The 26223-nt window shown below is 29.4% G+C and overlaps 5 protein-coding genes across 6 annotated transcripts; 3 read left to right on the forward strand and 2 right to left on the reverse strand.

Annotated features, from left to right (window-relative positions):
* The first annotated feature begins 234 nt into the window (after positions 1 to 234).
* Positions 235 to 882, forward strand: Pfdn2 (prefoldin 2). Its single transcript, XM_065503382.1, has 2 exons — positions 235 to 456; positions 532 to 882. Exons 1-2 carry the CDS (start codon positions 326 to 328, stop codon positions 830 to 832), a joined length of 432 nt encoding a protein of 143 aa, XP_065359454.1. The 5' UTR covers positions 235 to 325; the 3' UTR covers positions 833 to 882.
* A 1326-nt stretch (positions 883 to 2208) lies between these two features.
* On the reverse strand, positions 2209 to 7061 carry Mocs1 (Molybdenum cofactor synthesis 1). Of its 2 annotated transcripts, XM_065504586.1 has the most exons (7): positions 6904 to 7061; positions 6512 to 6813; positions 6297 to 6414; positions 4374 to 4541; positions 3625 to 4305; positions 2965 to 3041; positions 2756 to 2899 (listed from the first exon to the last, which is right to left on the reverse strand). In XM_065504586.1, the coding sequence occupies exons 2-6, from the start codon at positions 6695 to 6697 to the stop codon at positions 2986 to 2988; spliced, it is 1209 nt and encodes a 402-aa protein (XP_065360658.1). In that variant the 5' UTR covers positions 6698 to 6813; positions 6904 to 7061; the 3' UTR covers positions 2756 to 2899; positions 2965 to 2985. The 2 variants fall into 2 exon arrangements, with proteins under 2 accessions (XP_065360657.1, XP_065360658.1); XM_065504585.1 differs by lacking the exon at positions 2965 to 3041 and having other exon boundaries at positions 2209 to 2899; positions 6904 to 7060.
* Positions 7062 to 10432: 3371 nt separating this feature from the next.
* LOC135954089 (uncharacterized) lies at positions 10433 to 13974 on the forward strand. Its single transcript, XM_065504148.1, has 3 exons — positions 10433 to 10643; positions 10715 to 10923; positions 13362 to 13974. The coding sequence occupies exons 1-3, from the start codon at positions 10450 to 10452 to the stop codon at positions 13532 to 13534; spliced, it is 576 nt and encodes a 191-aa protein (XP_065360220.1). The 5' UTR covers positions 10433 to 10449; the 3' UTR covers positions 13535 to 13974.
* A 705-nt stretch (positions 13975 to 14679) lies between these two features.
* On the reverse strand, positions 14680 to 21361 carry SuUR (Suppressor of Under-Replication). Its single transcript, XM_065504765.1, has 4 exons — positions 20883 to 21361; positions 18378 to 18577; positions 18120 to 18298; positions 14680 to 18060 (listed from the first exon to the last, which is right to left on the reverse strand). Exons 1-4 carry the CDS (start codon positions 21211 to 21213, stop codon positions 15012 to 15014), a joined length of 3759 nt encoding a protein of 1252 aa, XP_065360837.1. The 5' UTR covers positions 21214 to 21361; the 3' UTR covers positions 14680 to 15011.
* A 1654-nt stretch (positions 21362 to 23015) lies between these two features.
* Positions 23016 to 24768, forward strand: LOC135954464 (nudC domain-containing protein 3). The gene is made up of 3 exons (XM_065504639.1): positions 23016 to 23195; positions 23250 to 23797; positions 23859 to 24768. Exons 1-3 carry the CDS (start codon positions 23095 to 23097, stop codon positions 24137 to 24139), a joined length of 930 nt encoding a protein of 309 aa, XP_065360711.1. The 5' UTR covers positions 23016 to 23094; the 3' UTR covers positions 24140 to 24768.
* Positions 24769 to 26223: the final 1455 nt, after the last annotated feature.

A 26223-nucleotide genomic window follows, 5' to 3' on the forward strand; every position in this document is an offset into this window, starting at 1 on the left:
AATAAAATTTCAACAAAAACAAAGTCCAGCGTATATTCCCAATTATTGAATTATTTTATGAGATATTTGGCAAATAATTAATTAATTTATTAGATTTTTAGTAGTTAAAATGTTCAACAATGTTGATTACAAAACAACACCAATAATTTTTTAAGTGTAATGGTATCAACTTCCAGAGAATGATTAACTAAATTAATACAGACTATTGGCAACTCTGGTATTGCAACTGTCAATTGATTCATCGTTGTTTCTCACAAATAAAGCAAAAAAAACTTTTTTCCTTTATAGTTTTTCTGTGCATCTGTTAATAAATTTGTTAAATACAATGAGTAGTGAGCAAGTTAAGGATTCGAAAATGAATGAAAAACTTATAGCTGAGTTTCAACAGCTCCGCAATGAGCAAAGAAACCTGGTAAACAACCTAAATACATTGGAAATGGATCTTAAAGAACACAAGTAAGCTTAAAGCTAACATAACCTCAATTAAGGCTATTGTCTACTAAAACAAAATCCTTTTTTCACTATCCCTAGAACTGTGATAGACACTCTTAAAACTGTGGATCCCGATCGTAAATGTTTTCGACTAATTGGTGGCGTTTTGTGTGAGCGTACCGTAAAAGAAGTCCTACCTCAACTTGTAGAAAATAAGGATTTTATTGAGAAAACCATCACACTGGTCACAGACGATTTAACCAAAAAAGGAGTACAAATCAATAAATTCAAAGAGGAACATAATATTAGAATACGTGGTGAACAATTGGCTGGTGATGGTCAGAAATCACAAACAGATGAAAAGAAATCCGAAAATCGTAATGTATTAGTATCCAATTGAAGCTCTTTAATATAAACAACAATGAATAACACGAAGGAGAGTGAAATTAATTAACATGTTTTACCAAACCAGGTAACACCTGGAATTCATAATTTATTTCGATTATTGAAGCAATCACTTTTTGTTTTTCATAAAATGGATCAATAAACAAGAACAAAATCATAATTTCAAAGAATTATACTAGAAGTTAATTGTCTGTTTAGTTTATAAAACCAATGTGTGAAATTAATATTACTTAAATAAAAAAAAACCAAAAACAGTACTACACTTTCCAAATATACTCCCTAATTAATCATATTATTTTAATTTAATATAGATTAGTAACAATAGAACAAAAGCCGGCATTACTCTTTTGCATAAAAAATGTGTATTTTGATAAGTTAATTTTCATTTAAGTATCGAAGTAACACTGCATCATTGCCTTAGATATTTAAAATCACTGCTGTTTTCATTTCATTAAGTTTTCTGCATTTCTGTTGTAATTTAGAAATTTCTGTGAATAAAAGTTCTTCTGAAATAACATTCTTTGTGAAATTAATAGATTCGACCGAATATTCGGCTTCGGATTATTCCACAAATGGGACGTAAAAATTTATAAAAATAATAAACTAAATATGTAATAATAGATTGTGTTTTGTCGTGTCTTCATAAATTCGAAATTTTTTCACCCGTTTGTATTTTCTTATAAATGTATTGGTTGTTACTGTAACAGCAGACAGCCCTTGGCCGGAGCGTATATGCGGAATATTATGTCTAATGCATGGTATGAGTATCATATAGGACTTGTTCTACAGTATTTTCAACGACATGTTATAGAAGCTGTATTTCTAATCGCTTCATATCGAACACATTCGCTCGACACTCTCACTTATTGCAAGCAAAAATGGGTACTTATTGCTCTAATAGTGTCAAAGAAAGGAATTTAAATAAGAAATAAATTATATTTTTAACTTTTATTTTAATTTTAAACCGAATTATTAAATATTTTGGGATTCCACAAAATCAAACGAAATTTGACAAACATAAAACTAAATCGATTGGAAACATAACTACGGAATTGAAACCATTCCGAACGAAACTTTTTACAGGCCTGTAAATGTTAAAACAATCTCTCTCTCATCTATTTCGGAAACGATTTAGCAAGAACCAAAAATCCAAATGTTTGGCATTATTGCATTACACCAAACTTTTTTTGATGCTACCACGCATCATTTAGTTTATTGTTGCAAATATTTGCAGGTCATTGCATCAATGATGCACAAAATTACTGCATTTACGAATGAACCATTTATATGTAGTAGTAATCTTAAAGTTAATTTTTGTGAAAATATATGTATGCAGCCTTTTATGGTGTTTTAAATACAAAAACACAAAAATTGTATTAATTTTTTTATAAATTTTATTTTAAATCTTAACTCCTCTTAAAATCACCTCTTTGACCACCAGACTTAGACATAAGTTTTATTTCTTTAATAATCATATCGTGTGTAACCGCTTTACACATATCGTAAACGGTCAGAGCGGCCACCGAAACAGCAGTTAAAGCTTCCATTTCAACACCTGTTTGACCGCAACAGCGCACCGTCGCATCCAACACAACCATACTATTTGTTAAATCCAGCATAGCATTCACTTTAACTGAGGATATGGTGATATTATGACATAAAGGTATTAGGTCTGAGGTCTTTTTAGCCCCTAAAATTCCAGCTAATTGGGCCACACTTAAAACATCTCCTTTCTTTAAATTGTTCGAGTGTATGAGTTGGGCAACAATGGGACCTACATATATCTTAGCCATTGCTTGAGCATTTCTTGTAGTTAATGGTTTTTCCGATACATCAACCATAGACGCTTTTCCTGTGGTAGCATCCACATGGGTTAGATTTTTAGTGTCAGTACAGTAGTTGCATGTTGGAGAGACAACTACTCTTTTGTTGATGTTAAATGACTTTGCCAATAATATTGTATTTGTGGTACTGGTTAATGATGATGATAATACGTTCGATGATGATGGTGTTACAATGTTACCCACTTTTAAATGATGGCAATGAGATTTAATGGGAATATCTGTAAAGAAAAAGAGGATTATATTGTTTGTAAACATTATTTATAATGCGCGCATAATTACCCACCTTATTTGCGGATGTTTATTATTATCCACCAATTAAGATCATTGGACGATTTTCCATTTGTGACAGATTTAACATGCCTATAAATAATTGAGTTTATTCTGTAGCAATACAAATTCAAAATCTTCCAATGATTTTATTTAAATACTTAACAGTTTAATTATTACTTTTAAAATGTTTTTAAGAAATTTGATATTACCCTGGTAATAAAAAATTCAGGTATGTGATGAAAATCAATCGATTTTAAAAGGTAATAATTTTTAAACAAATTACTTGGGGTCTAATTTTATAAAACGAAACGACAAATGTTAAAATAAAATTCTATGGAAAATATTCAAAGGGTTTAAACTTTTCCCAGTATTCTTCATACAAATTGCTTACGTTTCCAAACGCTTCGTTTTATAAAATGAGGCCCTTATTATTTTCTACCAAAATAAAATCCAGATGACAAATAGCAAATAATTTTAATGGATTTAGGCAAGAAATGTGATACAAATTAATTCAAAAGCATCAAGGAGTAAGTTTAAACAACTCACTAAATAAAAGCAATAAATAAACGTTTTCGGTTTGAAAACGTTTGTTGTCGAAATCGATTTGCATCTCAAAAAATTATATTAGAAAACTGTCAAGCATTTAAATTTGTTTTACACCTCTCATACATACCTGCATGTTGTTTCTTTTTCCTTTGAACAGCTGCCGATATCAATGCAATCACATCATCTTCTGAACATCCGCTTCTAATAGCATCTCTAAGAGAAATTTCTTTATTTCCAAATAGACATACTTTTAAGTTGCCGTCCGCCGTTAGGCGCAAACGGTTACATGAACCACAAAAATGTTCCGTCATTGAGGTAATAAATCCTATTTGACCCTGATAGCCGGGCACTTTATAAGCCTTTGAAGTGTCATTTGGACCATTTTCCAAGGCCTCAAATTCTGGCCATTTTTCACGTATAATTTTTAATGCATCTTTATAAGTTAGTAATTTATCGGTCTGCCATTTATTACCCATAAATGGCATATATTCAATGAAACGTATGTCCACATTACGATCACGTGTAAATTCCACAAAATCACAGATTTCATCTTCATTGAAATTGCGCATAAGAACACAATTTATTTTTGGTTTATAACCCAATTGTATGGCCAAATCAATACCAGCTATAACACGTTCCCAACCCCGACGTCTTGTTATCTCTTCAAAACGTTTCGGTTTCAATGTATCCAAACTAATGTTGATAGCGTCCAGTCCGGCTCTTTGCATGGGGACCAATAGTCGCGTCAACACTAAAGCATTTGTGGTAATTCCTACATTTTCCAAATTTGGTATCTCCTTAAGTTTTGCTGTAAAAGTTAAGATGCAATTTTTAAATTTATAAAAGTAATTTAATTAAACACACGTAAAAACACACCAATTATATCAATAATATCTCTTCGTACTGTGGGTTCTCCTCCGGTTAAACGTATTTTTCGAACACCCTGCTCCACAAACAAACGTGCTAAATAATAAATTTCTTCAGTAGACAATAGATTGGATTTAGGCTGTAAGGGAACACCATCGGCTGGCATACAGTATTTACCTAGGTTAAAAATAATAGTATTATTATAATTCTTTTTAAAAATCTAAAAGTTAAATTAATATACATAAATGATGCGTTTGTAAAAAAATGTTTTTAAAAACTATTTTTGGTGGAAAAAAAAATTCAACAGATAGGCTATATCGACTCCACTATCTACAATGATCCATAATATATCCACATGCATATCGATGGCTTAATATAGAAAGTTCGTACCTCGTTTTTTTTCAAAATCGTGTTTTTTATATATACTGGTAGACAAATAGACCTCCCTTAAAAAATTCAGTTTCCTATGTTGACGAATAACAGATTTACAGTAATTATAAAAAAGCCCTAACTCATTTAAAAAATCGTTTGAAAGAAAAACCCCTAACTCATTTAAAGTTGAATGCATATTTTTTGGTTTATAATAAAACAAACAACTTTTCTAAAAATATTTTCTGATTGAAAATTTATAATATTTTTTTTTCAATTTCACTTTCTGATATTATTGAGTTTTTTCCTACTCCTGTAAAGTAACTAAAAGTTGAGATACGACCTTTCTATATTAAGCCATCGATATGTATATTTATATGGTCGCAAATGAAAAATGTAGAACATAGAGAAATATACATAAAGCGTAAGGAGAGAGAAATATAAAATGTAAAAAATTACTCTCTTTTTGGATTAGTGGGCGTACCATCTCCCATACAGTGTAAATAGTTATTTCCGAATATCTGGATAACTCTAATTTCGAAAGCCTTAAATCAATTTCCTTCCATACAAAGTGAATATTTATTTTCGAATATCTAGAGAACTATAATGTCGAAAGTCATTATTATACGTAGTTTGGCTAAAAATGGTCGGAATCGGATTAGTGGGCAAGGCCTCTCCCATATACAGTAAATTGTTATTATTGAATATCTGGAGAACTACAGCAGTTAAAGCCTCTAAACTTTACATGATTTATTTTCTTAACATTGTATATAGATAACATAAAAATCGGTGGGATCAGAAAAGTGGGCATAGCAATAATTATTTATTTTAAAATATGTGAAGAACTGTAATTGCGAGAGTTTTAAAACCTTGTGTAAAATACTTTGATGTGTCTGCTGTTGCGCTAAAAATAAAGTTGATCGGAACAGTGGGGTTGACCCCTCCCATACCAAGTAAATATTTATTTTTACGCTGGGCGTGATACCTCGCATACCAAAGAAATAGTTATTTTCGAATATCTGAAGAACTGTAATTTTGGGTTAGGTTAGTTCATTTTGGGAGTCTACAAACTCTGAGCAAATTATTTTGATTATGTCAAAAATAAAAGGGATCGGAACAGTTTGCGTGTACCCTCCCGTACAAATTAAAAATTTATTATCGAATATCTGCAAAACTATACTAGTATCATCTGTTGAAAGTTGACCGAAACATATACACTAAATCGTTATTATTAAATAACTTGAATACATACATATGTATGAGAAATTCCAATCTAAAATAAATTTCTCCGGACATTACTGACCATTTCCTAGATAAAATTCGAGTTCAGAACTTTGTATATTTCTAGAACTGATCAATAAAAGTACAGCCAGTATAGTTTTTGTAAAACCTTCGATATTATATAATTTCTAAAGTAGACATCAAATATAAATGCAGTCATTTGATATCACATTAAGTACTTAATTACGAAATTGAATACACTTAAATTGAGCATTGTCACTCTACGCTAACGTTAACATGCTTAGTTAATTGGTTTGTATGTACATATGTATGTATACTTACAGCGTAAATTGCAACGTTCAGTTAATGAAATTCTCAAATATGTATGATAACGACCAAATCTGTCTGTTAATGTTGTATTCTTCAAAAGGTTAGGGGTTATCGGAGGGGGTACGATGGTCTAAATAAACGAAAAATAGAAATAATTGAATTAATATAACAATAACTTTATTTGATTTTTTTACGAAATAAAATAAAAAATTATCTAGCGTCGTTACCTTTGCTTGGTCATGCTCATGACAGCTTTTTGCGATATCTGTTGATGTTTTGTTGTTAACTGGTTGTACTTTCAAAGGTGATTTAGTGGAAAAAAAGTAACTGCCACTTGTTGTTAACAATAAAGAGGGATATTTGTTGCAGATGTCAGCTGTTTTTATTTTTAGGCCACGTTGTAGAAAAGACATTTTGTTTTCGGCATATAATTTTTATATTTTTTTTTAGCAAATTGCTTTAAACAAGTAAACAATATGTATTAATAAATGTTTAAAAATTCACTTTCAGTTAACCGACTTTTGTGTACCTAAAAAGTATTAACATTGTTTTAATGACCAATCCCAATAAGCAAATGTTTAGAATTATTTAAGCACTTAATCAATTACAACATACATACCTCCTCTACCTGCTGGATGTTTTGATAAGAATTTGTTTTTATTTTTTAGTTAAATCTTATTTACGTGCATAGTATTTTTGATTATAAAACGACTTGTTTCTGTTTCTTTCCTCGACAACCGACCGCATTTGAAGAGACTACTTTGTCAACTAAGTAAAAGTTATTGTCTACTTACTACATATAAGATAGACAAGTTAATCAAACAAACAAATTTAGCTGTATTGTATACACACGAATTTAGTATTATTTATTTATTTGTATGAAATAACATGAAATAAAATAATAACAAATTAAATTAATAAGAGATTCAAAATTTTCTATAAGAAAGAGAACTAAGTTTAAGAGAATAGTTTTTATAAGTGATGTCAAATAATTGCTTTATTAGCAATATTTTTAGTGCTTTTAAACATTTTATAAAATTAAAATAATATTACTAATAATACTATTTGAGGTCAATTAGCACCCGTTAAAGTTTAAATAACTACATCATTTGTCATTGAAATTGAGAAAATTCCAAATGAAATTGAGAATTTCCATTTTCTTTTGAGAAAATTCCAAATGAATTTTAGAAATTCTACTTTAAATTGAGAAAATTCCAATTGAAATTGAGAAAATTCCAATTGAAATTGAGAAAATTCCAATTGAAATTGAGAAAATTCAATTGAAATTGAGAAAATTCCAAATAAAATATAAGATATTTTGGTCCAAATGGACTTTTTATAGTACTATGAATTTCAATAAATAAATAGAGAAAATTTCTAATAAAATTGGGAAAATTCCAATTGAAATTGAGGAATTTTTATTTTACTAACCGGTGAGTGAACCTGCTATAATTGTCAATTGTTTAGGACATACACGTGTTAAAATAACTAGTCACGTAGCTAGTTATGTAATTAGTTGTCGCCCTAAATTATAGGTAAAATCACTAGTTTGAAACAGTCTTTTAGAACTCCTGGGACTTTTTTAATACACACACTTAAAACACACTGGTAATACGGTTGATGTTAACTATACACTAACTGACTCAAAACTCGTTGTTACCATTTATATACAAGGACAAGGCGCCATATTCTAGATGTCACATGAATAATCTAACGGAAAAACTCGAATTTTCTTGAGCTTATAAAATTGATTCACAGTTAATGTTGTCATACTTATTGTTGATAAGTAGAAGTTTCCACTGATGAAAATTTGTATAAACATGATGAATGTTGCAAGCAGCAGTTATAGATCATATAAATTCAAATTGATAATGCAATTTCGTAACAAGATATACAAAGTTACATATCGTCACCTGAAATACAAAAGGTCGTAACAACCAAAATATTCAAAAATTAGTTTTTAATGGATATTGGTACAGCGTATCAATTTAATTTTATTATGTTTTTTGTCTCTCCTGTAAAATTTTAAGAAGGGTTGATAGACCCTTTTGTATTTTAGGTGACGATATTTATATAATACATATATATATGAATATATATCCGTCTATCTTCTATATACATAAAAGGGTAACATTACAGAGTGACTGACTAATTCAACATCGCCCGGCCCAAACGCCAAAATGTAGAGACATGAAATTTGGAATATAGGTTCCCCTCTTTCTATGTAGAGCTACTAAGAAATTTTTTGTAAATTCGAAGATTTAGGGGATAAATACAGTAAATTCGGTAACCTTACATCTTCTAAACTAATATATACCAAAAATATTTAAAAAAACATTATTTTGTGAGGATCGGTGCACAATTGATATAATCCCTAAATCATAAAAATATTTTATTGTCACATATTGATGGTGGGTATACAAGATTCGGAATTTTTTCCTGTTTATTTCAACAAGCCAACAATGAACAGATTGTCGAAAAATAATTTTAATGTTAGATGAATGAATAAGAATATACATACATATTTGAATTTTTTCTTACATACATACACATTTATATTCAAGTATTTTAAACATGTGTACAATTATTCTGGATAAAATTAAAATAAACAAAACAGATATTCTTACAGCAAACATGTGTGTAAATTCATTTTCATGCAATGAATTCATTATTACTTAGAATGAAATAATACATATCAACAAGTAAAAGTGATACCATAAGTTAGTTGTACGGACTTAAGTATGCCCTACATTGTAATTAAGTTTAGGTAAAACAGTTAAAAGGTAAAACTAAATCAGTAGTTTGGCTACTACAATAATGAATAACCTACATTTTAATTAAGTTTAAGTAAAATTGGAAAAGGTAATGGTAAATCACTAGCATCTGTAACATTATTAGATTTTATTTCCTTAAACTTTATTAGAGATAACTGTGATACCGCCTGACTAAACTTTCCAAAAAAAATTCTCAACAGAAGTTAACAGAGGCAGTTTTATTTACATTGGTTCTTTGCAGATGATTTATATCGCCTGAGATCATGTATGTAAGTATTCAATCGATTAACCGTTAATTTTGGACGGTTAACTGTTCGAATAATTTGAAAATGCCGATTTTCAAATAACAAATAAACCGATTAATTTGTGTCGATTAAACGAATTTTTTTTTTGCACTTTAAAAAATTTCGTATTTACTTGTATAGACGAAACTTTTTTTTGAAATTACTCTTTTATCATAACTAAACGAAACTATTAAATTAATCAAAATCTAAAACAATCCAAAAAGGATATTCTTTATCATGATTTCTCCAACATATACAATCAGCGAGAGAGTTTTTTTCCCAAGAAAAGTTTTATTAAATCTAAAGAAAAAAATCGTTTAAATTATATTCTTTTTATAAAAGATTATTTCAACATTATTGCTGCAACAACGTCATAATTTAAAAAAAAAGTCGTTTCGAGAAAAACGCCTTTGAATATTTTATGAGATTTTACTATTTCTTAAATAAATTTTCAACGATTTCAGAAATATAAATAGTAGGTGTTAATATCTTTCTAATCTGTATTTAAAGCAAATTTGTACTTATCAAATATACGAGAAAACATGAATTTTAATTTTGGTATTTACAACAAAAAAACGATATAGCGTTATATATGTTTACAAAAATGATCTCAAATACCTTATTTGCAGTTTTTTATGTTTTTGTACACAAAATTCGTTGTTGTATTTTCAATTTAAAATGAAAATAGAAATTATTCGGTTAATCGAATAATTTTAAATTAACCGATTATTAACCGAATAATTATTTGCTCGATTAGCCGATTAAACCAGAAACCCGATTAATTGAATACCCTAGTGCTTAATAATAAGGAAATGTGCATACTATATGGGCAGATTTATCAACATGTTACAAACTCAATTATAAATTTAATATTCCTCCTGCTTTGTACATATACTCTACATACAATAAGAAAACATTTACACATGTGTATTTGTACGATTATATGGGTATATAGTTTATCCAGGCTTCTCGATGTCCAGTGAGTAGAAACATTATTTAGTTTTGCATTGACTTTTGCCGTTATAACTCCTACATTTGTTTCATTCGTTAAAGTATATTAAAAAAAGGAATAACATTAAAATAGTTTTATAAACAAAACACTACAAAATGAAACGACCATCGAAACGTTGCAACATTAAGAGTGTTTCCTTAGTCTTGAGTATACTTTTGGTTTTATATTTAGTTTTCTCTAGTGGTTATCACACATATGAAATAGATGGTGTTATCAAAAAATCTAGACCGGAAGATGTTTGGAATTATGTGGCTGATTTCAGTAAAATGAGACTATTAAATCCCACAATGTAAGAATTGCCATTTGAAGCTGTATGTTAATAATATGCACCCAAATAATAAATGTGTATTTTTTGTTTAGTTTAAATTTTAGAATTTTATCGGATAGTGGTCATACACACGATTGGCGATATACGGTTGAGTACACTGAACGTCTGTCGCATTGGCCTTTTTGGTTAAATACAGCTAAAGCAAATTATATTATTGTTAAATCGTTGCCGCAAGTAAAACCCGAAGTGTATTCTATACAGTCCAGTCACGAAACATGCTTCTTTAAAGGACTGTATTGTTGTAAGTAAATAAATATGGAAATATAATTATTATTTGCATAATTGTGTTAAAAATATATTTAAAATTTGCACACACAATTCATTTATTTTTAACCATTAGTTTACAATCCTACAAGTATATTTGGGGATATTATCGTGCAGGAATTTCCAAATACCGTGCAAACAGTTCGAGAACTAATTTCCAATTTTAGATCAGTCATAAATTCTAGCGGAGTAGTTTTTGGGAATTTGTGAAACTCACTTGCTATTATTTGGGAGTAGTTTTACTTACTCTTCCTCCCAAATTTTGAGTTTTAACAGTACTTGTATCTTGAAATGTTTTTATAATTTTTGAAACTGATGATTTATCATTTATTTTAGCGCTTCATATCTTGAGATATCATCGAAATGTTTTATTCGTTTGAAAGGCCTATCGATGGCATTATGTATGGAATATAAATAACATCGTGCAAATGTCCACCGCAGCTTCGTTGGATGGCGCGCATCAATAATGTCCAAATTTTGACCAATGGCATGAATACTTTTATTAATGTAATTAAATTGATTTAGTTGTAGTCCTGCTAATTTTGGCCCTAAGGGCTTGCGGCATTTTTGAAATATAAATAAATAAAAATAAATAAAATTATGTTGGATTTTTGTGAAGGGTATTACGATTCGGCACATCACTCTTACTTGTTATACCCTTCACCTTCGAGAGAAGTATATATATAAATTTGTCATTCCGTTTGTAATTTCTACATTTTTCATTTCCGACCCTATAAAGTATATATATTCTGGATCCTTATAGATAGCGGAGTCGATTAAGCCATGTCCGTCTGTCTGTATGTTGAAATTAATTTTCTGAAGACCCCAGATATCTTCGGGATCAAAATCTTCAATAATTCTGTCATAGATGCTTTCGAAATATGGGGATGCACTTGTGAGGATAAGGAATTCTCTTTATCAGGAGTGGCTGGATTTCTACAGGACCAGATCTCAAGTGTCTGGACGTTTCTTTTTCTCTCTTTTCAATGAAATACCTGTAAGACCTTGGCACAGGGGTGTTGTTTGGGATCCAATTGACATCAAGATTATTAATAGGCTCTTATGTGGCGTTTACCTTCACATGATACGTAAGAGATCGTCTGATGTTTGTGATTTTTGTAACATGATCCACAATTCTGAGCATCTTATCTTTCACTGTTCTGAATTCAATGATATAAGAATTAAACACCAATGTTATCGTAAATTTACTAATTTTTTTTACTTATTAAATTCTCATGACATCGGTATATACTCTCAGTTAATTAGTTTCATTAAGTACGAGATTTTTTTTAAGTCTTAGGAAATAATCAACCGTTAGTAACTAACAGCGTTATACTAGAGGAAGTAGGCATTTTTCAATGCCCAACGTTTTCCCCAGTGTTTTTTTTCCTTCGTGTGGGATACCCTGGCTTTTTGCGTATTGCTTTGCCATCAGATCTTTTTTATTAAAAACAAAAAATAGATGCTTTCGAGAAGCTTCCTATTTAAAATCAACAACATAACATCGGTCCACAAATGGCTGAGATATGAAGAAAACACCAGGACAACCTCGATTTTTTACCTACATATGTATATCTGGATTACTAAGTCAATAATATAGACAATATGGATATATAATGATAGATATTTCAAAGACCTTTGCAACGACGTATATAAGACCATAGTAAGTTGGACCTACAATGGGTCAAAATCGGAAAAAATATTTTTTAACCAGAATTTTTTTTCTCCAAAAAAAAAAAATTAAAAAACAAAAAAATTTTTTTTAAAATTTAAAAAAAAAATTAAAAAAAACAATTCGAAAATTAGATATCCATATTGTCTATATTAATGACTTAGTAATCCAGATATAGGTCAAAAATCGAGATTGTCCTGGCTTTTTCCTTATATCTCAGCCATTTGTGGACCGATTTTCTCGATTTTTAATAGCAACCGAGATATTGATGTATGAATTGTGTAAGTTATTTGGGGGCTTCGGAAAGTTGATTTCAACAGACAGACAGACGGACATACATACGGACATGGCTTAATCGACTCCGCTATCTATAAGAATCCAGAATATATGCACTTAATAGTGTCGGAAAATTATATTGTGGAAATTACAAACGGAATGACAAACTTATATATACCCTTCTCACGAAGGTGAAGGGTATAAAAATTGCTTTTCGAAAAATGTTTTCCCAAACACTTTTATTACCAACATTTTCATCATTATTATTATTTTTTTAATCCTTTTTTGGCATTTTCCTTGTAAAAATGTGCAGGTTCAATGCTTTACATTTTTATTCTCTAATGCTTTTCATAAATACTTTTTTCGAGATATCCCATTAATAAAATATGTATAAAGTCGTATCGACTTCCAAAATGTTTACCTTTAAAGCAATCGTATTCTCATATTATTTGATTTTATTTTTGTAGTACATGCTGAAAGTGAATTTAATTTTGCTGCCCAGGCCGACAACACATACTGCAGTGAGAAAATCCGCTATGAATGTCCACCCTTTTTGAAGAGTGCCTGTAAACGTGAATTGGAATATCAACGCAAGGCTGTTATGCATAATCTCACCACAATATTTAGTAAAAAGTATTAAGTGTATGTATTATTTTTTTTAAACAAATGTTCATATATATTTTATTATTATATATTTTTTTTATTATTAAATTCAACAAAATATTAAAGATAAATTTATATGATATATAATGTTTGTTTTATATGTATTATGTATTTCAAAGTAAACAGCTTAATTTAGTAGAGTTATGTATGTACGAATTTAAGAAAATAAGAAAAAAAAATAAATGTTTAAAATATATAATATTGTAAAAGTTGTTGTACAATCTAAAATCCAAATAAATATTTTTAATATTTTTATTTTCCATTGTGAAGACTTTTGTGATTACATAATAAATGAAAATTAAAACTACTTAACTACTTTTACACATTTTGTTGTAGTTTGTTTTTAATTCAACATTTTATGCTTTTTTATACTTTTCATTTGTTTTGTTAAATAAAACTTTTTATTTTAACGATTTTGATGTTTCTTTTTATAACTATATATATATCGTTTTAGCGATATTATTGCAAATATTTAAAAGTAGATGATATGTTAATTAAAATAAATGTTTTGTTTTAAAACATTTGATATGTTGGTACGTTTAAAGACGATCAGGGGTTAAGATTAAATTTAAAATGAACAAATTACAAATTAAGCTAATTTTTGTTTATTTTTTATAATTTTTTTAGTGTACAATTTTTGTACTCAGATTTCTATTTATTAAATTCTGTTTTCAAATAATTGTAACTAAAAGAAATATAAATATTCGAAAAAATATTTGTGTAATCTTCCAAATTCTACATTTTGATTTTCTATTTGAAATTAAAAAAGCTTAAAATAACGTAGATTTGCTAAAGAATCATTAAAAATAATAAATTAGACAGACATCAAATTTGGATATATACAAATTAACTGTGAATTTTTACTTTCAAAAATCCTATTGAAACGACTCTAAACCACAGCAACAAAATATTTGCTAACTTCTACAATTATTTTTAAAATCCTCTACTATCCATGTTTTTTAAATAAAAATTTTGATTTGCAAAATTAAAATATTTTCAAAATTTCAATATATATTTTTTTTTTTAATTACTAATATTTAAAACAAATTCAAACTTTTTAATTATTTTATAATTTTCAACAAGTTTAACACATTAAATTTTTGTTAATTTAAACAAATAAATTTAATTGTATAAGAACACTTTGGTGTGTATTTAATGTTCTGTTTTAAAATATCAATTTAGCATGATTATTTTTTTTTAATCCTAACCCTGTTTCGTAAATAATTATAGTACACGTATATTTTTGCTAAGAAAGAAAAATGGTGTTTAAAAAAAATTTTTTTTTAAATAAATCGTTTAATGCTAAATATATCAACTAGTTAGGAAATTAATTTAATAAAAGTTAATGCCAAAAAAAACCGAAAACTATTTGAAATACAAAAAAAGTTAACTTCTTTTGTAAACAAACAACCAATAAAATTTAAATATTAGTAGTAGTATATTTTCTATGAAAACTATTTGTTAAACGATAAATCTAGTCTACGTCTTTTAAGAATTCTTTTACCTGATGGTGGTGGTGTTGGCTGAGATGCTATAGTCAGGTCAACTTCTTGACTAACATGCACATGCACTTGCTTGGTGGGTGTCTTTTTTGAATTTGAAGATTTTGCTTTGGCAGCACTTGGTTGACGGCTCAATTCTGAAGGTTTTGTAAACCATTTAGTTAGTTTGGTAGCCTGTGTAGAGTTGCATTTGCCTTTAGGTGATTTTTTCACATTTGAATTTTGTACTGCAGACAACTGTTGGTGCCGCTTACTAGGAGTGCCAGCCTCCGTATTATTATAGCCTGCACTATTGTCACTGTTTGGTGGCACTGCTTCTTCCTGGGAACCAGAGCTACCGTTTTGTATAGCACTTCCTATCAGATAGTTGGTAATTTTATTGTGCTGCTTTGTATTGGATTTTTGGGTGTGTTGTACGGGTGATATCTCACCGTTTGAGTGTAAACGCATAACACTGCCGAACGTACCATTATTGGTAATTTCGAATATTTCATCCTCTTGCAAGCCTGAAGTGGAAGCGGTAGCAGCAGTAGCAGCTGAACGTTTGCGTTTTTGTATTTCTTGTTGCTGACGAGCTTCCGCTATGGCTTCTATGGGATGTGATGGTAATATAGGGTTTTGGGTTTTTTGTTTATTTGCTCCACTTGCATTGCGAGTTGCCTTTTTCGTGGGCGTAGTGCCTGCGCTTGTAGATTTTTCGTTAGTTGTTTGTTTTGATTTCTTATTAGGTGGTTCAAACATTTTTTCTAAAATATCTAGACAGCTACGCTGGTCTCGATACGACTTCTTAGCGCTAGGATTAAGTTTATTTGCATTGTTGTTCTTCGAAAAAGCATAATGCTGCTGTAGTTGTTTGACTTCCGAACCGAAAATTTTAAAGCCTTCAAAGGGAGTATTTGGTTCTTCGCTGTCCAAATTTGGTTGCGTACAAGGTAGTGGTAGTAAATCTGAGCAATTACTAAAGAGATCTGGTGATTTGGCACTTGCACGTGTATTCTGTTGCGCTAGCAATTCCGAAAAGCTGGGTACTTTGCTAGTTTCTGTGCTTTGCTGTTGTTGTTGTTTTCTATTTGGTTTCAAGGCACGTGTTCTACGACTTGTGGTTGAGATATTCGTTGACGACGATTGCGATGTGCTGTTTTCATTTTCCGAACTAGAAAGCGATATAACTTGATCACGTTTCCTGTTGGTCGTTGCATCCGTTGGGGTAGGTGGTATGAAAATAACTTCAGATTCAGTAAAGAATCCTGCTGATGATGTCAATGATGAGGGTATAAGAGAATTTCTTGTTATAACGTTCGGTGTAGCCGGCACCAAGAATTCTGTGGACTTTTCTAGACCGTTGTCGAAAACAGCCGCACCACTTAAACGTTGAGCACATTGTAGCGATTCATAATCTTGGGAACTTCTATGTGAAATAATAGAAGTTTGTGTGTTTTTTTCAGCCTCTTTATATTTAGCTACATCTGGCTTATTGATATTTATCACAGGTTTTGGTGTGATTTCTTTTACAGTCGGCTTCTTTTTGGGTTTGTTTATTTTATCTATTTGTAGAGCTAAATTTTTTGTTAAATATTTGCTGCCACCTCCGGCAGATCTTGTTAAACGTTGCATGCTACGTGTCTGCTTATGATGTACACCCGACGGCGTTATTTCCATTTCACGTTTCAAACATTTTCTTTCACTGTTCACTTTGGTCTGTGTATCCTTAGAGTTGGTTTTCTGGGTTTGTGGTGTTTCTTCTACAAGTTCCTGCTTGATATGCACCTGATTGTCTTTATTTTTTGTTGGAGTTTGGTTGGCGGTTTTTGCCACATTTTGAACAGTCCTGGCTTTTCTTGAAGTTAGAGGAGTGCTTGTAGCATGGCTAGTTTTATTTGTCTCCTTAATCTCGATTGCGTTAGAATTTATATTTGATTTGGAGTTTGTGGAAATTGAAGCAGATTTTTTATTGTCTTTTGAAGTTTTCGTATTTTTTGGTGTATTACAATTTTCCGTAGCCACCAATTCTGGAACTGTTGATATTGCCTTTCGCGTGTCTTTAGGAGGTTTTTGTGTGTTATTGCTTGTTGTTGTACTTTTTTCGGGAGATTTTTGAACAGTAGGTTTTTCTGCTTTTATGGTTGATTTTGTATTGTTGGAGTCATTGTTTGCATTGTTCTTTGAAGACTTTGGTGTTCTTTCATTTGAATTTGTTCTCTTCGAAGTGGCAACATCTGCTCTTTTTTCCTCTAGTCTATCTTTAAGTCTTTTAGTTGAAGAGTTTGAGGCATCTTCCTCTTTTTTGTGTCTCGTTAATCGTTTTGGTGTTTCCTTTATTTTAAGAGCATCCACAATATCTTCATCCAATCTTGCCAATTCACGTCTCATTTTAGAAGCTTTGTTATTTTTGTTGGCACTTTTAGTCTTTTCTTCAGCTGGCTTGCTCTTATTAGTGGATTCAATGGGTTTGTTTTGTTTATTGTGTTCCTGATTGTCTTCTTTTTCTTCCCTTGACAAATCCACAATTTCAATATCGTTGTTGGGATCATTGCATATTTCTGGTACGTCATCAGCATCCGAATCTGATTCTACAAGTAAAGGTGACATTAAAACCGGTTCATCTGAATTATCCCTGGCAACTGATGGTTTCTCCGGCACCATTGGTGGCGTATCATTTATTAAAGCCACTTCATCGTCTACATTGTATATAATTTCATTTTCCGTTTGTATACTTTTCAACATTTCTCGCTCCCTTTGCTGTAATCGTTTCTCCTCCTCCTGCTGAAATTCCAAGTGTTGTTTTCTCCGTTGTCTGCAATACTCCTCGAACAGCTCTTGCGTGTCTTTAATGTGTTCATCTTCACGGTTTTGATTATTTACATATTCGATACTGCTGCTTTCCGAATTGGTAGCATTTTGTTTTTCACGCCATAATTCCAGATTAATTTTATAACGATCCTCTTTAACTAAAGGCAATTGTTTTTCGTATTGATGACAATAACGTCTTAAACGAAATACTCTAAAAAAAAACAATTAACAAATTTCTATATCAAAACTTCCAAATACTTTTACACTCACTTGCAATAGTCAGCCAAACGTTCGCGCTTACAAAAGTATTCTTCTAAATCCACACGTTTATAGGCCAATTCCTTAGCATCGGGTAATTTAAATTTTTCTTCGAAAGTCTTAAAGCTGGAGTATTGAGGATCTAAGCGACCTCCTAATCTCAAACAATTGTGCAATAGTTTTAAATCACTCTGTTGTAAAAAAAAATTAAACACGAATTGTGTTAAAGTTGGCTGTAGAACAAAAATGTAGCATACAATATTTGCTTACTGTTATATCAACACTGGAGATCAATATATTAATTTTACGTTCATAATGTTTCAGCAGCATGGATGTACAAAAACTATTATTCAACATTTGGCCACGATTATCGAGTATTATGAAATCAAATTTAAATTTAGTCAAATCATCTATTGTCCTCAAGGTGCTCCATTTCGCAATGTATATATTATGGGGAGAATCTGTGGAATCTAAATTAAATACAACGATAATCGGTAAATAAATAATATTTCATTAAGACAAGTCGCAAAGTTTGTTATTAATATTATTCCAGAAAAATCTCAGATATCTTAAACTTCCTTTAAAAAAAAACTTTTAATAATTGTCCCTAGTGCAATTGCATGCCTCTACATTGGTAAATTTTTGAATTATGATAAAATAGATATAGCTCAAGATCAAACAACTTTTGCTTGACAACAAAGCTAATTAATTGTTGTGATAAATATTTGGCAAGTATAGACCGGGGGTAGCAATAAAATTATTTAATTTATAATTAAGATTTCAAGATTTCATGGAATTTCTCAAATTGAATAATATAATTTAAAGCTTTGATTTGGGATATTTAAGAGCTTAATGAATATATTCAGTGAATGACAATACAATGGAAGCATTAAATAAAGTTCAGTGGGCATTTCAATTAGTTTTATTTAATTAATTTAAAAGATCCGACTGTAAATTTCAAAGATATAACGAACAATTTAAAAACTGCCTTGCAAAAATACTTTATATTAGAGGGTGTACGGCTCTAAATCCATTCTATGTATTCTATGGCACCAGCATAAAACAAAAAAGTAATTCAGTGGTTGTTTATCTTTCTAATTCAGTTTAATTAAATGGTTTCCTCTGAAACTCTGCTGTTATGTTTGGCTGAAAATGCACTATTTATTATCTGTTTTAAAATAAAACACATTTATCAAAACTATTCTTGATCAATATTTATATTTATTAAAGGTTTATAAAACAACATTTCCATACAAAAATTTTTGTTGATTTAGTAGCACTGTAAACCAGGATTATTATTTGAGGGCTTTTGCTAATAATAATCAATGTTATCACAACTCTGCTATTATAAATATTACACTGATTGTACTTCTGCCTGGGTATATACATACATAACTACATAATATGTATGATAATATTATGTTTATGTATAATATTATATCGTTTAACCACTAACCAAATCATATTTAAATACAAAATTTATCAGTGAAATAACAATTAATGAAAATAGCAAATGATAAAAAAAAACTCTAAAATATAAGTAGACTACATAATTATTTTCGGCTTCTGTCATTTAAGCTGAAATATAAGAATAGGCATTACATATTTAAAATATACCAATATTTTATACTAAGACATAAAGTGAACCAACTCTGGTCAAAACTAAACCTCGGGATAAACTTTGCATCAAAAATTTTATCTCATATCATAATTATTAACACAATAATTACAAGATGTAATAATAAAAATCAGTTGTGAAAATACTATTTGTCAAACAAGAATGGGGAATGTTGAAAAACTTCATGAAGAAAAAAAAATTAAACTCAAACTTATAATTTTTTTTTAAAATTTGTTTACTAATTTTAGGACCATTATTCATAATAAACTTTTATATTTATAAAAAGGTTTATAAATCAAAATCTTCACACAAAATCTGTTTAATAAACCTGTAGTGATTGCTATAACTACGAAGAAAAAATCCTTTCTTAATTAAGGAAATTTTGTGAAAAACAGAATCTTACATCGATGTGATTTGTGATTTTTAATAAAAATATGAGGGGTATGCAGAAACTTTCACTTTTTAACTTTCTGTAATAAATAACAAAAACCGATATACCTATCAGAAGTTATGTTATATGATTTGTTACTCAATATAATAAAATTAAACAAGCTTGAACCAAATTCATATATACATAGGTTACGATAAAAAATTTGGAGTTATGTTTGATTTACTAAAATATATGTATATTTCCTTGTTTTATATAGATTAATTTGCTCCAAAACGAATAACAGAGTCTAAAACATAGTGAAATATATATTAAAATGGGAGTATAGCAAAAGTAACAATCTCCAATGGATATTGAAGGCATTGCTCCAATCGGTAGTGTTTGACCATTGATTTATATTGGTTAAAGGCATATTTGGTTCGGTCATATTGACTGATCAAAAGCATTCTTTAAATGCAACTAGATATCACTATTATATAAGTTCATGAGCAAATGATTATTGCAGATTTGGCTGCTCCTCATGTAATAATAATATTGTGTGGATACTAATGAAAATTAAAAAAATATTATCATAAACCCTAATTTAGATCATCAACAAACCTTATTAGAGTAATTTTAAAGAAATATTTACAGCATTCTGATAAAAAAAAACCTAAAAGTACATAGGAACTACCATACTTAAACAAAATCTTTTAACGAATAATATGCCAAGGCTTGAATTTATTTATAAATAGGAATACACTACCTATATTTATTAAATACTACTTACCTTTTTCATCTTTTATAACTGTAACATTGGTATTTGTTAAAACATTAAAATGAAAATCCCAACCATTAACATAGCGGTCATCATTCTGGACAACAATTAAACATTTTTTACTACTACAAGCTGCATCCAATAAAACGGCCACGGCCGCCTGTTTGCCCAAACCACTTTCATCGTTGTACACACAAAATTCTCCTTTTGCCAAAAAGTTGTGCATAAAACGTATGGCATCCAATTGGAAGTCCTTTAGATATTGTCGTATATGACCCGGTATTAATGCGCGAAAAGAAAGCCTTACTGGCTCTGGGGGATGGTCCGCCGTGAAATGATACATGTTGCTTTGTTCCTCTTCTTACCTCCGGCTAACAACAAGTATTCCTAAAAACGTTTACTCTTGTCTGCTGTCCTTCTATTATTCTCAGTTTACGTAGTGTAGTGATAAATAAATTGCAACCAAAATATAAAGTAATTTTAAATAGAAAAATATGACGAACATGGAAAATGACCCAATGAGCAGAGATGACGGTGTATCAATATTTTCTTGATTTATACGTAGATTTGTATAAAACGGCATGTGTGCACTTGTTTTGACTTTTTTAACCAATTTCTTTTAGATATTTACAAAGTTTGTTTATTAATTTTTCAAAAATAAATATATACTGTTTTTATTTAATTATTTTCAATTTTTAAACTTATTTAGGTCAATGAAGAAGTTTTTTATTATAAAAAATCAAACGTAGACGTTCTTTTTGTTACGTGTTGTTTTTGTTTTCACAGTTTTGTTGCTTCTGCTACTGTCTCTGCTTGATTTTCTAGTTTTTGTTGTTGTGGTTGCTTTTCATATGATTTGGAATAGGTATTAATGTCGCTCTTTGTAGTTACAACGTGATAATAGAGGTATTGCTTCGTGGGGTACACTCTAATGTTAGAAATTTGTTGAAGAAATTCCCGCCATTTTTCTTTTTGTCTGTGGTTTATGAAACAACTTTACTAATATTTATTAATGCGTTTTATTTTCACAATTATATTATTAATCACATATGTTTGAACAAATTTATTTTTATACTTCAGTGAAACGTAAACAATTTTAATGTATTTCTTTGCTATTATTTTCAATAACTTATTATTTCGTAAACTTTTCCAAAAAGAAATCCACTTGAAGAATGCAAAGCAAAACAAAGATTATAAGAAACAAGAAAATATAAAACTGTTCTCTCTCTTTTATTTTTGGTGTTTACGATTACTGCAATTTTCTCTTTTCGATAACACGAAAAACGGTTGGTGATTTTAGTAGTAGAAATTGTTTGGCAGCCTTTTGCTAATCATACTGCTGAGATGAGCAAAAGCTTTTTTTGATCATATCTAAATACACATAGATCGGAAACTCTACTGTAAAAGACCTAACTCAAAAAGACCTTTTCTGTTCTGTTATATGGGGGAATACTGATTTATTTATATTTAATTTATTACAAATCAAACCCTAAGGGCCAAATATGATTCAAATTCCATTCCGGCCTAACGAAACAGCGAGCAGTCATAAATATGTATTTTATGCGGAAATACTGATAAAATATTGGCTCATAATTGACCCATACAACCCGTATATCAGAAAAATAGTATAGTATATTTCGTAATGAGAAATGGGGGCGTTCAAACCAATCAAAATATACGGTGTGTGTGTGAGTCTGGCATCACTGCATGCATGTCAGCGTTGCCGCTTTGGTCTATTTGGAAAAAAATTTGTAGTTTGACAGTTGGGGTGTAAACAACTGTCTAACAGCTGGGCTGACGAGTACCCCAAGGCGAATTTATACAAGGTGGAGTCAGTCAATCAGCTGATTACTCTTTTTTCGCTTGTTTGGTTCTAACATCTGTCAAAGCTTGTTTTTATACTTCAATATCTATATATTCAAAGCTAATTAACAAAATATTTATATTTTGCATAAATAAGTAAAGCCCTCACTATTAAATTATATACACTATATTTAGTTTTAATACATATTTGTTTAATTTTTAATTTCTGTTTTTTGACATTTGTTAAGACCATTTGTTGTTTTTGTAGAACTACCACCACCTTGTATAAATTCGCCTTGGAGTACCCCTTATTAAATATATCTTGGACGTGCCACTAAAAAAAAACAAAACAATTTGTTGAGAGAGCAGTCTTGTGGAAAACAATTTTTATTTGCAATAATAATATTTAAATTTATTAAAAATGGAATATACACGTTCTGATTGTATATTAAGAGAAATACTGGAGGAACGCAAATCATTAACTGGATTTCTGGATGCAATATTTGGATTTATGAGTAGAAAGTAAGTTCAAATCCACTGTAATGTTAAATTGTAAAATAATCTTTGTAAATTTAGTACAGATTTTTATCACATACAAAAAACAAAAGATGACAAATTAGGTTTTCCAAGAGGAGTAAAAGAACAAATTCTCATGAGTTGCATACAAAAATATGAAAAACCATATGACGAGCCAAAATTCACAAGGGATCTTATAGTTGAGGTACCTACAGTGGTCGCTGAAGAAGTTGAAATTGCTTCGGAGGAAAATCAAAATGAATGCCAGGAGGTTGTTATGCAAAATGATATTGAAATGTTAGAAACTTCGAAAAATAATGAATGCGCTGTAAAGACTACACAGTTTAATGAGTCGGACTACAAGAATGGTTCAGTATTTGAAAACTATTGTTGGTCACAGACTTTGAAAGATGTAGAATTAAATGTACTTCTCCCTAAGGAAGCTAAAATAGCCAAACATATTAAATTAGACCTAAAATCAAATCATATAACTATTAAAACCTTATTGCCAAAGGAAAAGATCTTAATAAACTCCGAAACTTGGGATAAATACAGGCACAACGATGTTCTTTGGACAATAACGGATGGTAAACTCGTAATAAATTTCGGTATGTTTTTATGATAAGAAAAGCAAACAATAACAAACTAATGTTATGCTATTTATTGCAGATAAACTTAAAGAATGCTGGTGGGATAAATTACTTTTGAGCGAAACTGCTGCAATAGACATTAAAACTGTTGATACTGAAAGACCCATAAAAGATTACTCACAGGACACTCAAAATGCCATAGAAAAATTGCAGATCCAGCAAAGTCAGAAAGGGAACGATTTAAAAACATTACCTATAAATGAAAGTGAACAAATGACTCGTTTGCGACAAGCCTGGAATGCAGAGGGGTCACCTTTTAAAGGGCAACCTTTTGATCCATCAGTACTTAAGTTTAATTAAAAATATTATCAACCAGGTTGTCACAGCCATCGTACGAAAGTGAAAACAAAAACGTATTTAAATTCTGTAACAAAATAAGATTATTTTCTATTCGTACAAATCCTGTAACAGACCTGAATGCATAGAGACGAGACAACTCCGATTTGTTAAACAAAAATGCAACAAATTATATGTTTGATACAACAACAAAATACATTAACTAGAATGTATTTTGTTGCTGCAAGAGTTAGGTTTTTGACAATTACGTCTCGTCTCTATATTACCCTATACCTGAATGTATGTATCAAAGTATATACAAGTAGTCTTACTGTTTGACAACAGTAGCTAACTCTAAACATGTGTTAGTGAAAAAATACCTAACTCTAAATATGAATGTGTTAGTAACAAAATTGTATATGTGTTGTTGCCTTTTTAATTTTCACCATACCTACAGAGTTATATAAAATTGTGTTAAATTTTCACTCGTTTTATTTTCAATACCGAAAATTTAACTCTGTTTTATAAATTAAATTCCACCACAAATAAAATTAAGTGTCAAAAATTATTAAAAAATATTTTTTTTTACGTTTTCGGAAATAAAAGTTTGCTGCAAAGTATTCAAATATTGTGTAGAAGTATAATAACGTAAATATGTTGTTTTAATAACTTATAAAGTCTTGTGAACTAGATTCTGAAATTACAACATGATCACCATATAAGAATTTTATCCTAATTATCTATTATATGCAATAGCTTATTGTTTTTGATTTTTTTCTAATTCACCAATCAGTAAAAATACGTAATAACTGCCGAACTACAATAAATTACTATGGGGTTGTCATAGAATCTAATCATTGTCGGAATCGGTTTTGAAAACGACAAAAATGCTTTGGATTCTTCAACATTACAAGTAATATTGTTTTCAAAAGATTATCTTAAGTTAAATAATTCTCAATTTTTAATATAGCAATTAAAAATGACTTATTAAAAAATGTCACACAGAAATGTACCAGAGTATAGTCACATAATACCAAAATTAAATTAATTTTTTATTAAAGAATAATTTTATTTACATGTAAATAAAATAAAAATATTTAAAAAGTTAAAAATTTTTTTTTTGGTATTTTTAACGTATTTTTTCTTTTAACTTGACGATTTTTTTTTATAAATTGACGATTTCTCCAAAAAAAAGTTAGCAGCACTGCGGAGCAGTGTAGCGTAACATAACTAGGGTTCTATAGCTGAAACAAAAAGTCGACCTTTCGACTTTTTCCGTTTTTTAAAAAGTCGACTTTTCGAACTTTCGACTTTTGGTAGTTTATGAAAAGTCGACTTTTCGACTTTTTAGTTAATCGAATTTTTTCGACTTTCCGACTATTTTCGACTTTTTCCCACTTTTTACCATTTCTTGTAAAAAATACATGGTTTCTACATTTATTGATGCGCCTTTTGTAATGTTTAGCAATAAAAATGAAATTTATCAAGGCGATAATAGTTAGAATAATGTTGTAAGAATTTTGTGTAAAAAAAAGCTTTATTTTATAAACATTTATTTATTTATTTATTATTTACATATATTAGCATACACTACAAAAAATGCAAATGCAATATTTTTTTTAACAATCTAAAAAGTCGACTTTTATCGACTATTCGACTTTTTTCGATTTTTATCGACTATTTTCGACTTTTATCGACTATTTTCGACTATTCGACTTTTGAGATAACATAATCGATTGTTCGACTTTTTTTTTGTTCGTCTTTTTCTAAAAAAAATTAATTTTTAGTCAGCATGCCACTTTATAATATAATATAAAAAATAAAGAACATTTTTAAAAGTTAATCTGAAAATATTTTTTTTATTTATTTCATAGAACTTACTTTTCTTAATGTCTTTGAATTAATAATATGTACTTTAAATTTTACATAAAAAATATATTAAACTATTGAAACAATTTTCTTGCAAAAAATAACAACAATTTCCTAATTTGGCAAAATATTTGTTATTTGATTTTGCAATATAATACATAAAAGTATAATTTTTTTTGTTATTGCAAAATCAAATAACAAATATTTTAATTAACTTCATAAAATATTTGAATAAATTA

The sequence above is a fragment of the Calliphora vicina genome, chromosome 3 (assembly GCF_958450345.1).
Source record: "Calliphora vicina chromosome 3, idCalVici1.1, whole genome shotgun sequence".
Lineage (NCBI taxonomy): Eukaryota > Metazoa > Arthropoda > Insecta > Diptera > Calliphoridae > Calliphora > Calliphora vicina.

What these genes read in the sequence shown, in the direction of transcription:
- LOC135954089 (XM_065504148.1), top strand. Translation starts at nt 10,450, where the DNA reads ATGAAACGACCATCGAAACGTTGCAACATTAAGAGTGTTTCCTTAGTC. An exon ending in AGACTATTAAATCCCACAAT is followed by an intron (nt 10,644 to 10,714) that starts GTAAGAATTGCC and finishes TTTTTTGTTTAG; the next exon opens with TTTAAATTTTAGAATTTTAT. An exon ending in CTTTAAAGGACTGTATTGTT is followed by an intron (nt 10,924 to 13,361) that starts GTAAGTAAATAA and finishes TTATTTTTGTAG; the next exon opens with TACATGCTGAAAGTGAATTT.
- LOC135954464 (XM_065504639.1), top strand. Translation starts at nt 23,095, where the DNA reads ATGGAATATACACGTTCTGATTGTATATTAAGAGAAATACTGGAGGAA. An exon ending in TTTGGATTTATGAGTAGAAA is followed by an intron (nt 23,196 to 23,249) that starts GTAAGTTCAAAT and finishes TTGTAAATTTAG; the next exon opens with TACAGATTTTTATCACATAC. An exon ending in TAAACTCGTAATAAATTTCG is followed by an intron (nt 23,798 to 23,858) that starts GTATGTTTTTAT and finishes TATTTATTGCAG; the next exon opens with ATAAACTTAAAGAATGCTGG.
- Mocs1 (XM_065504585.1), bottom strand. Translation starts at nt 6,697, where the DNA reads ATGTCTTTTCTACAACGTGGCCTAAAAATAAAAACAGCTGACATCTGC. An exon ending in TGAACGTTGCAATTTACGCT is followed by an intron (nt 4,542 to 6,296) that starts GTAAGTATACAT and finishes TTTTTAACCTAG; the next exon opens with GTAAATACTGTATGCCAGCC. An exon ending in GAAAAAGAAACAACATGCAG is followed by an intron (nt 2,900 to 3,624) that starts GTATGTATGAGA and finishes TTTTCTTTACAG; the next exon opens with ATATTCCCATTAAATCTCAT.
- Pfdn2 (XM_065503382.1), top strand. Translation starts at nt 326, where the DNA reads ATGAGTAGTGAGCAAGTTAAGGATTCGAAAATGAATGAAAAACTTATA. An exon ending in ATGGATCTTAAAGAACACAA is followed by an intron (nt 457 to 531) that starts GTAAGCTTAAAG and finishes CACTATCCCTAG; the next exon opens with AACTGTGATAGACACTCTTA.
- SuUR (XM_065504765.1), bottom strand. Translation starts at nt 21,213, where the DNA reads ATGTATCATTTCACGGCGGACCATCCCCCAGAGCCAGTAAGGCTTTCT. An exon ending in TCTCCAGTGTTGATATAACA is followed by an intron (nt 18,299 to 18,377) that starts GTAAGCAAATAT and finishes TTTTTACAACAG; the next exon opens with AGTGATTTAAAACTATTGCA. An exon ending in CGTTTGGCTGACTATTGCAA is followed by an intron (nt 18,061 to 18,119) that starts GTGAGTGTAAAA and finishes GTTTTTTTTTAG; the next exon opens with AGTATTTCGTTTAAGACGTT.